This window comes from Stigmatopora nigra, chromosome 7 (genome assembly GCF_051989575.1).
Source record: "Stigmatopora nigra isolate UIUO_SnigA chromosome 7, RoL_Snig_1.1, whole genome shotgun sequence".
Lineage (NCBI taxonomy): Eukaryota > Metazoa > Chordata > Actinopteri > Syngnathiformes > Syngnathidae > Stigmatopora > Stigmatopora nigra.
The window spans coordinates 12,839,817-12,853,331 of NC_135514.1; the positions used below are offsets into that span (position 1 = coordinate 12,839,817).

Here is a 13,515-nt window from a genome sequence, read left to right on the forward strand (position 1 = left end):
AGACTTTTTTTAATCCGCCAAATAGCACAATGTTGGGTCTCCAAAATGTTTTTTTGTGTATATTGGTTATGTTGGAGATGGAAATTGAAGCCCCGCCCCCTAACACACACAGACACCCCCCCCCCCTTCACTGATTGTGTTCTAATCCCCGTCCAATTGAGTTTGTACAATGCTCCTTTTGAATGGCATCCTTTTACACTCAAGAGTCTAATATGAATAATAAAGAGTAATTAAAAAAAGAAAAAAAGACAATAAGATTGACAGTAGATGTGTACTCACTTATTTAAGTTGGAAATGTGAGAAAAATTGATTTTTTATAATGTGCATCGGAGTATAAATTATACTTAATAATACTGCATTTTTTGGAGTATGTCACATTTAAAACAAATAAGTGTCAAATTTTAAATAAAATATCGCATTAAAAAATGTATTAGGTCGCATTTAATAAACTAAATCGCATTAAAAAAATAATTTGGTCACATTTAATAAACTAAATCGCATTAAAAAATAATTTGGTCGCATTTAATAAACTAAATGGCATTGAAAAAATCTTAATATGTTGTTGCATCAAAAAAATATGTATGTTGCATTTTAATTTTTTTTCCAGAGTGTCGCATTTTTATAGATATTTTTTTTAATCCTAAACACTATGTAACAATAGTATAATTTACAACTGCAGACTAAATAGGCATATATAATAGTTTTGTACTCAAATATAGTCTAAAAACACAAGTCTGTTAGTGGTTAAATAGAAAAAGTGCGACTTATAGTCCATAAAATACGGTACATTTTTGTTTGCATTCTAGAAAAAAAATATTCTTACATACCTCGTCCACAAAATAAAACTAAACAGTCATTAATTTTAAAACAACAACCAACTTTATTATAAATACAACATTTCAACATTATAAACATCAGTCAATGAGTCACGAACAAACACACAATTTTTTATGGATATGCATAGATCGATAGGAAACCTAGAATCGGCCATTTTTATTTTCTTTTCCATTATTGTCAATTCTTAAATGACATTAACATTCAACCCTAGGACGCAAAACAGTAGAAAAGTCACCCACGGCATCTTTTAAGTGCTTTTAAAGCAACTAAAAAAAGCCAAAAATAGCACTTTTTTTTACTCATCAAATTTGAAAATAGTGCATTAATTTGACCTTAAAATATTTCAAATATAAATATTTCCTACCCTTCAAAAACAGGTTGTGAAAAAAAAACAATCCAAAAACCGTAATGCATGCGCAAAATCAGCCAAAAAAACAAAATAAAAAACCTGGTGCATAGAAAGTAAACACAAAAGTGTTACATATTGACAAACATATTTTTTTAATGACGGTAAGTAAGTCAAGGTCCCAAAGTTGTTATTTTTTTCCATGATCACTATTTTATAATCACTGTTAATCCATCTGTTGTTGTTTTTTTTACAGTGCTTCCGTGTGTAACTCCCATGAAAAGTCCCAAGTTAGCTTGAAATGCTAAGCTAACTAGCTTCTTCCCATAATTACAATCATCGGAATGCAAACGTGAGCATCTTCTCTTTGGCGTGTATTTGTGAAGCGCTCAATATTTGTTCCCTGAAGAAAAAAAGGCAAAAAGAAGTCTTAAATTTGTCTCTCACGGTGCACTGTTGGCCCCCTCGTTAGCGATTTCGGGATTCAACCAAGAACCGTCCTCTTCCACTTCCCGTTGTACCACCAGGAGCATCTCAGCCACGTCTTGAGAGAGCTGGTCGCCCAAAAAAGTCCTGTTTAAAAGTCACAACAGGAAATTACTCATTAATACCCCAAAACCAGGAAGAAATTGTCTTTAAAATCCCCCAAAATCTTCAAAATGAGGAAGTTTGCCCCCAAAAGGACTCTAAACTGAAAGTAAGTTAATTGAAGATCAACAGGAAATAACCCAAAATCAACAGGAAGTATACTGGTATCCCCTAGAATTTTTTAGGGAGTGGCTTAAGACCCAAATAGGGATTTTTAAATAGATTGACATGAACTGATGCCCTATGATTGGCTGGCCACTAATTCAGGATGTGACCTGTCTCTGGCCCTAAGTCAGCTGGGATAGGCTCCAGCACCCCTAGTAAGGCTAAAACGGTTCAGAAAATGAGATTAGAGCCTTTGATTTCCTTCCACACCCCAAAAACATGCTAGCTAGGCTAGCTGGCTAACACTCTATGTTGCCCTTAGCTATTATTGGTTGTCCTTTGTCTCCCCATGCCCTGCAATTGGCTGGCCACCGATTCGGGATGGGCTGGGATAGGGTCCAGCACCCCCTAGTAACCCTCAAAGGAATGTTTGCTACGAGACGGAAAGATTATGTAGCGTACCGTAGCTCGGTTTCGCCTCCAATGCATGCTGGACTCTTGAGCTTGGAATCCAAGTTGTAAAATTGACTGTTAACTTGACGGACGGCGAGCCAATGGCGTCGGCGCAAGAGAGGCAGAGATAGGACGCCAAGTGAGACGCATGAAGGGACGTTGAGGATGAAGCCTTCCACTTTGGAGACACAAAGGTTGCGCACTGGCCTGAAAGAAGAAAACAAAAAACATACTTTAAAGTAAAAAATAGCTAAATGCAGAAAAACAGGCTAAATAGTCAACTGTGAATGTAACAACAACAACAAAAACAACAACCTTGCAGAATTGCGGTGGTCAGAGGAAAAAAAAACACCCAAAAAGTACGGCCTATAGTCCGGAAAATACGGTCATTTCATATCTATTAACTCCGTAACTGCCATAGCATAGCTAAATGCTTAGCAACATAATGGATTGGACGCCCATGATGGCTTCTCATTGGTTAATGCGATGACCAATATTCACCTGCGTTTGTCCCACCAAACGGCCGCCAAGTCCCTGCTCTGTAACGCCGCCATGATGACATTGACGTCATAGTTGCCCGTCCCCAAGACGGAGCGATGGGGGTTGACCACGCACTGTGGGGCAAGCCTGACAAAAAAATGAGCAAAAAAAATAATAAGAAAATGGCTATTCCATGGTTTGTATTGGTGGAATGTGAATTCCTGGAATTTAATTTTCTGGTCGCTGAGTCATTCCATTCAAATGCGTCGAAGGACAATGATTGTATTCGGGTTAACTTTGTGTGTTGACGTTTATTCATGTGACTCGCATTTTTTTAAAAACGCAGTTTGATTATTAACCAACACATGACTTTTGTTTCCATGAGTTTCGGTATGTGTTATTGGCTGAAACTGTCAGTAAAACAGATTTAAAGAATTATTTATAAATTTAAAAGAATTATTTTGAACCCTACTGGAAATTTAGTATGAAAAAAAGTAAAATAAAATGCACATGTAAAAAAATATGCATTGTAGGCTCCAGCACCCCCGACGAACCTAGTGAGGACAAAGCGGTTCAGAAAATGAGATATGTTATGTAATTAACAACATACTATTCAAAATATATTACTTTTGTATCTAAATAACTAAAAAACACGTTTTCTTCCAATATTTTTGCAAATTTAGAAGAAATATTTAAACTATTAGTAACATTAAAAAATCCCGTTTTTTAAAACTACTCCACATTAAGCTAGAAAAAAAATGTAAACAATGTGTTTTACCAGCCTTTTGGTAGTATTACAAATGTAATTTAAAAATTAAACGTTACATTACAATTGCATGTTTAAAAATAAAAATGACAAACCCTAGATTTCTATTATAAATGCCTTTACATTTGATTTCAAACGTAAACAAACAATCTGAATCCAAATAAGGCTTGTATGCCTGCCATTTGAATTGAATGCGTTTGTAATGGTAAATTAAATTAATATATAGAAATAAACTGAATAATGAGCAATAACACTAAGCAAATGTTTTTTTCCGAAATTTTGTAGAAATTATGTTATTTAAAAAAAAAAAAAAATCACTTTATACCAACCGCAAATATAAATTCATCGCCGTACCGTTTGCAGATGTCGTCGGCAGTTTCCTTGGTAAACACCCGCTCCTGAAGCACGTTGTTCAACGCGTGGATGGCACACAGCTCCAGTCGCTGCTTCTCGTGGAAAACCTCCCCCTCACTCATGGTAAACATTAATAATAATAATATATATAATTTTAAAAAATAACTTCGACTCCAACAAATCGAAAGCTAAGTAAACAGAGGCGTGTTGCAGCCCACATTGACAGTTAGCTAGCTCCCATGTTAGCTAACATTCACAACACGACGCGGGTAAGGCTAAAGAATCATTTAAAAATGAAACTTAAGTGAAGAATTTTGTCTTGTTTCTAAGAGGCGTGTGTGGTGTTGTTTCTAGAGAATGACAAGCTGCCGACGAAGCATTTTCCAGACAAAAACATGAGAGGTAATACGCGCTTGGCGCTGTTTTTCTTCAATCCCACTGATGTTCTAGGCATGAGGGCGTTTACTTCCTGGATGGATCAGCCAATCAGTACTGCCTAGAACTCGGTGGGGCGCACACTGGTTTGACAGCTTCCGAGTTTGTGTGGACAAATATGTTTGTTTATTTAATTATTAGATATTATTAAAGGACGTTTTATTCACTTGTTTATTACCAGGGCGTACGAATTCCTGCTTTGAACCCGAGCCATATATGAATATTTGAATCGAACCCTCGACCCCAGAACTGTGAGGCCGACGTGCTAACCACTGTTTTGGTGACATAAATATAAAAAAACGTTGGTGATTCTGTCGTAAATTTACGGAACTAATACAGAGAGGAAAAAGTTACTTCTGTTTACTTATTTGCATAAATATTGCCTAGATTTCTTCCATTGCATCTAAGACAGGCCCGCCCCCTAGAGTTGAGTTTTTGTTACCACATTTTCTTAATTCAGTTGTTGAACTACGCGCTGGGACCAGGATTAGTATTATTTGCTAAACTGCTAAGTGAAAGTTTTCCTCTTCAGTGTTTTTTTGTCAAAATATATTTCCATGTTGTATATCTTTTCCTTTTATCATTTCCTTTTTCGTTCTTATTGGTAGAGTTTGTTTTTTCAAACGGACCAATGACCGACAACTATTATCCTTTAACAAGTGGACTATTGGGCGCATGCTAGTGACGTGTACAACCCCACGTTCTGATTGGTTGAATTCAAACAACCAACCTCACTGTCGTGATCCGATTGGCCCATCCTGTCAGGTTAACCGAGCAACGTATTTTTGTTCCTGTGTCAACGGAAAAGGGGGAAAACAGCAGCTAGTGGGACCCCAAGAAGTTTCCGTTAAATATTTATTTTATTCCCACGTTAGCGTAAAGGCTGTTTCCTATCATCAAACCCCGTCGTTTTCGAAGAACTCATTTTTAAGATGGTAAGACACGTCAACGTTTGCTTGTACGGCTAGCCGGAGTTAGCTGTTAGCTTGTTTCGGTGTTTCTTCGTCGCTAGGCGTCGAATATATCTCCATCAAAGTCTTCCTAAAACACAATTAATGGCGTCCTTTAAATGTTCTGACGAGTTAGAATTTGTTTTAGTGTCCCGATCGGTCAAGGGTGATAGACTCCACTAATTATGATTCGTGTTTGATGAGGCTAGCGTAACCAGCGTGACGTCAATTTAGAACCCTATCTGATATATTTTGGCCCTTTTCAAAGACTTAAAATCAACCATCGACTTACTTTTGTTTGTAAAATACATTATTTTTGTATTCAAACCCATTAAACGCACACACGAATCCATTCATTAAGTCAATTGAAATGCAGCCGTTACTATAAATTACCACACCTGCCTGTGTCGATTGTGTTTAAAAAAAAAAAAAAGAGTTTGATGTATTAATTTCCCTTTTCTTTTCCGGACTCCAATTATTGTTTTCTAACTCTCCATTATTAACAGTTACTCAATAAAACTAAAAAAATAGCAGGTTTTGTTCATGTTTAATGGTAAAAACAGCAAATTCCAATATTTTCTGATGGTAAAAACAGCAAATTCCAATATTTTCTAATGCAGTAACCCCCCGTTTATCACAGGGAAAATGTTTTTATAGTAAAATACGGGTAAAATAATTTAAAACTTGTTCCACATGCAAAATAAACAATACATCTATCAATTAGGCTACTACCAAATCTATCCTAGTCTTGACACATAGCTGTTATGTTTCCAATGGTGCAACAACAAGCGATTTAACTCTTATTCTTCTTTGTTTTCTTACCCCAGAACTCCAATGTGGAGAATTTACCCCCTCATGTTCTACGCCTGGTGTACAAAGAAGTTTCCGCCTTAGCCGCAGACCCCCCAGAAGGAATTAAGATCTACCCCAGCGACGAAGATATAACCGAACTTCATACCGCCATCGAAGGACCCGGTAAGAGGCCGTTTAGCTGCCGCCCTATTCCGGTTAAGTGGCTTGGACGTCTATCTATCTTTGAATCATTCACACATGCATTCTCTGTTTACAACAGAGGGGACGCCGTTCGTCGGCGGCATTTTCCGAATGCGCCTGGTCCTCGGGAAGGACTTCCCCGCCGTTCCACCCAAAGGGTATTTCCTCACCAAGATTTTTCATCCCAACGTGGGCCACAAAGGAGAAATCTGCGTCAATGTTTTGAAGAGGGATTGGAAGGCGGAACTGGGGCTCAGGCACGTTTTGTTGGTGAGTATCTTTTGTTACGTTGTTTTTTTTTTTTAGGTAGATACAAACTTGGCGTAGTGTTGCGATTTGGTAGACGTAAACTGACAGAGTTGTAGAAGCCGATAGAGCACAGGTGTTAAAGTGGCGGCCTGAGGGCCAAATCTGGCCCGCCGCATCATTTTTGTGGCCCGAGAAAGCGAATCATGAGTGCTGACTTTCTGTTTTAGGATCAAATTTAAATGAAGAGTATAGATAAATATTAGATTTCTTGATTTTCATTTTTTAAATCATTTTTTTTGTTTTTAGTTCAGAAATTATTTAGTTAAATCTAAAAATATACAAAAGCTAAAATAAACATTGTTTTAGATCTATAAGAAAACCGAATAATCAGGGCTTTTAATCCATTTATAAAAAAAAAATACATTATTTTTACGCATTTACGGAAAAAAATGAAAGAAAAGCAGCAAAATTCAGATATATATATATATTTTTTGCAGTACTTTACGACTACAAACATTTTATTCAGAATTTATTTTAAGGTCGAATCTGATAGGATGTAAATTTTAATAGTTATATTTTTTGTGATATTGAGGGTATTTTCTAACTGGCAATGTCCCCCCTTTGCAGACCATCAAATGTCTCCTCATCCACCCCAACCCGGAATCGGCCCTCAACGAGGAAGCGGGACGCCTACTCCTGGAGGACTATACGGAATACGAAGCCCGCGCCCGCCTCCTCACGGAAATCCACGCCATGACGGGACCCGCCGGCTCCTCGGGGGCCTCGCCGGAAGCTAACGACGGACCCCAGCCCAAGAAACACGCTGGCGACCTGGCCAAGAGGACGGGAGGCGGAGCTAACGGCGGAGGCGTGGTCTTACCCGCCGTGCCCGCCGCTCTTGGAAACGGCGCCAGCAGTAGTAGCCCCATCAATAACATAGCGGTAAAAAAGAAAGCGGATAAAAAGCGCGCCTTGAGGCGACTTTAATGCTTTTTATTCAAGCTTTTCAGTGTGTTTGAATGCGTGAGTGAGGAAGAGTGTAAATAAAGATATGATTTGTTTTAAGGTGCTTGGTCACCATTCATTTACGACAAGGAAAAAGTAGCCTTTTTAACCTTATCGTACATTTAAGACTCCTTAAAGTGAGTAAAAGAGGCTTTTCAGGGAGAAAACTAGTTTTCTTTATTAAATTTCATGTATAAAAAAAGAAATATTCTGGCACACACTTAGAAAACGTTCATATACACATTTTGTACAATTTTAAACAGCTGCATAGTTGAGCATTTGAACAGTTTTACAAACTTTTATTTTGTTAATGGAGTCGTAGGGCCACAAAGGAAAAACAATAGTGCTCCAATATGTTTGACACTATTTCGTAGGCTAATAATTTTGAGAATATTTGTGTGAATGACTTCAGATTTTCACAGCTTGTTTAAAAATGTTTGAAGTTTTTGTGTGTAACATTTGACTTTTCTTTCTTTTCAGGTCAAGAAATGCAGCGGACTACAAAAGAAAGGACATCCTGTGTGTAAGAGTGCTCGGACTCAAACAACCATTCATGTAAGTACAAATTTTGCAAAAAAGACACCAACTACGAAACAAATTAGGACTTGGCACCAAGAAAAGAGCTGGAATGTAAGTTTCCACACTTGCTATTCTGAGGGCTACACAGTAAGGCTTCACCAACCTGCTTCACTGTCTCAAAATAATTGGCTTGGAAAATGGGTTCAAATATTTAAAATGCTATATATAATTTATATATATATATATATAGAACATGTGCACTTAACAGGTTATAGTTTACTTTTGCTAAAATTATAGATGCTCTTCAAAATATTGGATTTAATATCCTAGTTGAGCATAGCGGAGCAGATTGGTGAAGACTTTCTGTGCGTGATTGGACTTTTGGTAGCCAGTCTTTTGGCCCCTTTTAGTCGCCGGTCAAATGGTGACAGAGTTTACTGTTGAAAGCAGCTCTCAAAATTATATTCATGAGAGAAAGTTTAATATCTAAATAGCTACTGTTTTCGACAGTACTTGGATATTAAACTCTCTCATGAATATAATTTTGAGAGCTGCTTTCAACAGTAAACTCTGTCACAATTTGACCGGCGACCAAAAGACTGGCGACCAAAAGTCCAAGCACCCTTCCTGTGTAGAGTAAGTGTGGAAACTTGCATTCCAGCTTTTTTTAAGTGCCAAGTCCTAATTTGTCTTGAAGTTGGTGTCTTTTCTGCTAAATTTGTACTTACTTGCTTGGTTGATTGAGTCCGAGGACTCTCACATGCAAGATGTATTTTCTTGTGAAGTCAGCTGCATTTCTTAACCTGAAAAGATAGAAATGCCGAATGTTAACACACAAAAACTTCAAACGTTTAAGGTCATTCCGACAAAAATTGTCCTATTGGCCTATGAAGTGGTGTCAAATATTTTGGAACACCCTGTAGACTAGAGAAAAGTCATATTCACAAGAGTAAAGTAATCTTATAAGAAAACGTAAACTATGGAAAGTGGCAAAGCTAAATTGTAATTTGACAACTTTAACCTTAAACACAGTTTTATGACTTTTCTCATCATATGGTAAACTCACCATAACACTTTAAAAAATCACATCCCAAAATGTCCATTTTGGCAAAATGCCACGTAATTCCAAGTCAAATCCTGGCGTCCATTTCGGAAAAATCTCAAATGAGACTAACTCAAGTCTGCCCTCTGGTGGTGAGTAAACTGAACATCTCTTACAAGAGCGCCCCCTGCGGGCTGTCGTACATCTCACTCAACGTGTGGAATTTGGGTCCCCAACGCGCCAAGCGTTCCCGCGGCATGTGACCATCACCTTCTTCGTTACTATCCAGCGAGCTGAGGCTCCCCGCCGGTGTTCCGGCACCCTCGTCCCGCCAAACGTGGAAAGCGTCCTCTGGCAAGGCGCCGTCGTCACGGTCTGCTTCCCGTACGATGCGTTCCACGTAGCTTTTGAAGTGGGCATGCGAACGAGGTGAGTGTGGAGCTTGTGTGCGGTGGCGTGCTTGCGGCACGCTCAGGTAGGGGGCGCTGTGGGGAGCTACTTCCTCCTGTGAGCCCGGGGATGACTTGATGAGCGGCGCCGTGGTGCATGAAGACGACTGAGACAGACTACAACGCAGCGGACGCTTCAACTCCGTCATGTCGTAAGCTTTCTGGAAGGGGAAAGACGATTGGATGCTGGTCGCAGTGGTGATTGATCGCCGGTTGTCGTCCGTTACCTGATCCTGCTCGCCGCCACCTTCCTCGTTGTAGTTGAGGATGTTCTCACGGACGTCTTCCCAGCTTTGACGCTCGGCCGGGATGTGGTAAACGCCACGTTTGCGGAATTTGTTGCGGCTGCCTTTTTGGTTCCATACTGTAACTGCCACTAAAACCGCTATATATTGGAAAAAAAATGTTTTTTTTAGGTGAAATATAAACATTGTGACTTTTTGAAAGAAATATACTATTATATTTTATTTGGGTGTCATTTTTTTTAAGAAAACTGCCCCGTTTTGAATGAAAGAAAACCTTTCTATACAGTCTATTTTTTTAAAATGGAAAATAGCCTTTTTGGATGAAATATAAAAATTGTGACTTTTTGAAAGATATATACTATTATATTTTATTTGGATGTCATTTTTTTTAAAGAAAACTGCCCCGTTTTGAAAGAGGAAAGCCTTTCTATACAATCTACTTTTTAAATTGGTAAATTGCCTTTTTGGATGAAATATAAACATTGTGACTTTTTGAAAGAAATATACTATTATATTTTATTTGGATGTCTATTTTTTGGAAGAAAATGGCCTCGTTTTGAATGAAAGAAAGCCTTTCTATACAATCTACTTTTATTTTTAAATGGAAAATAGCCTTACTATACATGGTCATTTTTTTACGTAAAGAAACACGACATAGTATAGTAAGGCTTTTTTTCCCTAAAAATACGCTATAATACAGCAAGGCTTTTTTACGTAACGTAAAACGACATAGTATAGTAAGGCTTTTTTTGTAAAATTATAGAAAATGAAAAATGGCACTTACCAAAGAAGACAAGCAGACACATGCTGATAGCCAAGATGGAGCTGGGGCTGAGGGCTGCCAATCTACGACCCCGATACTGTCCCATCTCGCAACGCCGCCCCCGGAAGCCCGGCGGGCAGCGACAGCGAAATCCCGATGCCGAGAGCGCCTGGCACACTCCACCATTGCGACACGACGACGCCCCACACGGGGATGGCGCACAACGCCGCCCACCAACTTCCTCTTCCTCCGCTGCCACCGCCACTTGACCAACAGGACACCTGATGACAAACATGATCAGACTTTGAACAAAAAATCATGTATAATCACCAAATATCACATATTTAAAAACTTAAAACATACTTTCTTCCCCGCAGGTGTCTATAGTTTGCACAGATAGGCTCTGGCACCCCCCGCGACCCTTGTGAGGAGGTGCAATTTGCAAAATGAAGTTAGAATTTCACCTGCACTCATTTTTCCTCCACAGGTCAACGCAGCGAAGCGGCTCGGGGCAGGGTTGATTCCGGCAGGCGTCGCTGGAGCACCCCGGGGTGACGCCCCGCCTCTCAAGGACGCGCACCGACTCGACGTCGGCGCCATCCAATGGGAGCGCCCGGCCGTTGAGGCGGATGTCGCGCAGGCAACCTGAATGCACAAAAGTTGAAAGTCCAAATCTCTGAAAAAACTCCAAAAAAGCCTTACTATACTATGTTGTTTTTCCACACAAAAAGCCTTACTATACTATGTCATTTTGTACAAAAATAAAGCCTTACTATACTATGTCGTTTTTTAACGAAAAAAAAGCCTTACTATACTATGTCGTTTTTTTTACAAAAAAAGCCTTACTATACTATGTTGTTTTTTACAAAAATAAAGCCTTACTATACTATGTCGTTTTTTACAAAAAAAAAAGCCTTACTATACTATGTCGTGTTTAGCAAAAAAAGCCTTACTATACTATGTCGTTTTTTTACAAAAAAAAAATCCTTACTATACTATGTCGTTTTTTATTTTTACAAAAAAATCCTTACTATACTATGTCATTTTGACCAAAAATAAAGCCTTACTATACTGTCGTTTTTTACAAAAAAAAAAGCCTTACTATACTATGTCGTTTTTTACAAAAAAAAGCCTTACTATACTATGTCGTGTTTAGCAAAAAAAGCCTTACTATACTATGTCGTTTTTTTACAAAAAAAAAATCCTTACTATACTATGTCGTTTTTTATTTTTACAAAAAAATCCTTACTATACTATGTCATTTTGACCAAAAATAAAGCCTTACTATACTATTTCGTTTTTAGCAAAAATAAAGCCTTACTATACTATGTCGTTTTTTACAAAAATAAAGCCTTACTATACGAGGTCGTTTTGACCAAAAATAAAGCCTTACTATACTATGTCGTTTTTCGCAAAAAAAACCCTTACTATACTATGTCGTTTTTTTACAAAAAAAAAGCCTTACTATACTATGTCGTTTTTTTACAAAAAAAAGCCTTACTATACTATGTCGTTTTTAGCAAAAATATAGCCTTACTATACTATGTCTTTTTTACAAAAAAAAGCCTTACTATACTATGTCGTTTTTTTTTTTTACAAAAAAGCCTTACTATACTATGTCGTTTTTTTTTTTTTACAAAAAAAGCCTTACTATACTATGTCGTTTTTTTTACAAAAAAAAGCCTTACTATACTATGTCGTTTTTTTACAAAAAAGCCTTACTATACTATGTCGTTTTTTTTACAAAAAAAAAGCCTTACTATACTATGTCGTTTTTTTACATAAAAAAGCCTTACTATACTATGTCGTTTTTTACAAAAAAAGCCTTACTATACTATGTCGTTTTTTTTTTTACAAAAAAGCCTTACTATACTATGTCGTTTTTTACAAAAATAAAGCCTTACTATATGTCGTTTTTTTTTACAAAAATGTCGTTTTTTGCAAAAATAAAGCCTTACTATACTATGTCGTTTTTTTTTTTACAAAAAAGCCTTACTATACTATGTCGTTTTGATCAAAAATAAAGCCTTACTATACTATGTCGTTTTTAGCAAAAATAAAGCCTTACTATACTATGTCGTTTTTTTTTACAAAAAAGCCTTACTATACTATGTCGTTTTTTACAAAAATAAAGCCTTACTATACTATGTCGTATTTTTACAAAAAAACGCCTTACTATACTATGTTGTTTTGACCAAAAATAAAGCCTTACTATACTATTTCGTTTTTAGCAAAAATAAAGCCTTACTATACTATGTCGTTTTTTTACAAAAAAAAGCTTTACTATACTATGTTGTTTTGACCAAAAATAAAGCCTTACTATACTATTTCGTTTTTAGCAAAAATAAAGCCTTACTATACTATGTCGTTTTTTACAAAAAAAGCCTTACTATACTATGTCGTTTTTAGCAAAAATAAAGCCTTACTATACTATGTCGTTTTTTACAAAAATAAAGCCTTACTATACTATGTCGTTTTTTTTACAAAAAAAGCCTTACTATACTATGTCGTTTTTTACAAAAAAAAGCCTTACTATACTATGTCGTTTTGACCAAAAATAATGCCTTACTATACTATGTCGTTTTTAGCAAAAAAAAGCCTTACTATACTATGTCGTTTTCTTTTACAAAAAAAAGCCTTACTATACTATGTCGTTTTTTTTTACAAAAAAAGCCTTACTATACTATGTCGTTTTTTTACAAAAAAAAGCCTTACTATACTATGTCGTTTTGACCAAAAATAATGCCTTACTATACTATGTCGTTTTTAGCAAAAAAAAGCCTTACTATACTATGTCGTTTTTTTTTACAAAAAAAAGCCTTACTATACTATGTCGTTTTCTTTTACAAAAAAAAGCCTTACTATGTCGTTTTTTTTTTACAAAAAAAGCCTTACTATACTATGTCATTTTTTTTACAAAAAAAGCCTTACTATAC

At 36.9% G+C, this 13,515-nt stretch overlaps 3 protein-coding genes across 3 annotated transcripts in view; 1 reads left to right on the forward strand and 2 right to left on the reverse strand.

Moving 5' to 3' along the window:
• Positions 1–862: 862 nt before the first annotated feature.
• On the reverse strand, positions 863–4,485 carry josd2 (Josephin domain containing 2). The gene is made up of 4 exons (XM_077721555.1): positions 3,930–4,485; positions 2,831–2,956; positions 2,339–2,536; positions 863–1,756 (listed from the first exon to the last, which is right to left on the reverse strand). Exons 1-4 carry the CDS (start codon positions 4,058–4,060, stop codon positions 1,627–1,629), a joined length of 585 nt encoding a protein of 194 aa, XP_077577681.1. The 5' UTR covers positions 4,061–4,485; the 3' UTR covers positions 863–1,626.
• A 626-nt stretch (positions 4,486–5,111) lies between these two features.
• On the forward strand, positions 5,112–7,621 carry ube2s (ubiquitin-conjugating enzyme E2S). The gene is made up of 4 exons (XM_077721554.1): positions 5,112–5,299; positions 6,142–6,289; positions 6,387–6,577; positions 7,184–7,621. Exons 1-4 carry the CDS (start codon positions 5,297–5,299, stop codon positions 7,541–7,543), a joined length of 702 nt encoding a protein of 233 aa, XP_077577680.1. The 5' UTR covers positions 5,112–5,296; the 3' UTR covers positions 7,544–7,621.
• Positions 7,622–8,858: 1,237 nt separating this feature from the next.
• LOC144199665 (neural-cadherin) overlaps positions 8,859–13,515 on the reverse strand; it is a 72,813-nt gene continuing 68,156 nt past the window's right edge. Inside the window, exons 31-34 of the mRNA XM_077721478.1 lie at positions 11,044–11,224; positions 10,601–10,860; positions 9,799–9,956; positions 8,859–9,732 (exon numbers count right to left, since the gene is read on the reverse strand). Of these exons, the coding sequence (XP_077577604.1) occupies positions 9,295–9,732; positions 9,799–9,956; positions 10,601–10,860; positions 11,044–11,224 (1,037 nt within the window). The 3' untranslated portion in view covers positions 8,859–9,294. The remainder of the gene's footprint in view (positions 9,733–9,798; positions 9,957–10,600; positions 10,861–11,043; positions 11,225–13,515) is intronic.

Excerpts from the sequence above, each read along its gene's own strand:
- josd2 (XM_077721555.1), bottom strand. The coding sequence starts at position 4,060 with ATGTTTACCATGAGTGAGGGGGAGGTTTTCCACGAGAAGCAGCGACTG. Across the intron at positions 2,957-3,929 it reads GCCGACGACATCTGCAAACG|GCTTGCCCCACAGTGCGTGG; the intron begins GTACGGCGATGA and ends TTTTTTTGTCAG. Across the intron at positions 1,757-2,338 it reads GGAGGCGAAACCGAGCTACG|GACTTTTTTGGGCGACCAGC; the intron begins GTACGCTACATA and ends ACTTTTAAACAG.
- ube2s (XM_077721554.1), top strand. Across the intron at positions 6,290-6,386 it reads TACCGCCATCGAAGGACCCG|AGGGGACGCCGTTCGTCGGC; the intron begins GTAAGAGGCCGT and ends TGTTTACAACAG. Across the intron at positions 6,578-7,183 it reads GGCTCAGGCACGTTTTGTTG|ACCATCAAATGTCTCCTCAT; the intron begins GTGAGTATCTTT and ends CCCCCTTTGCAG.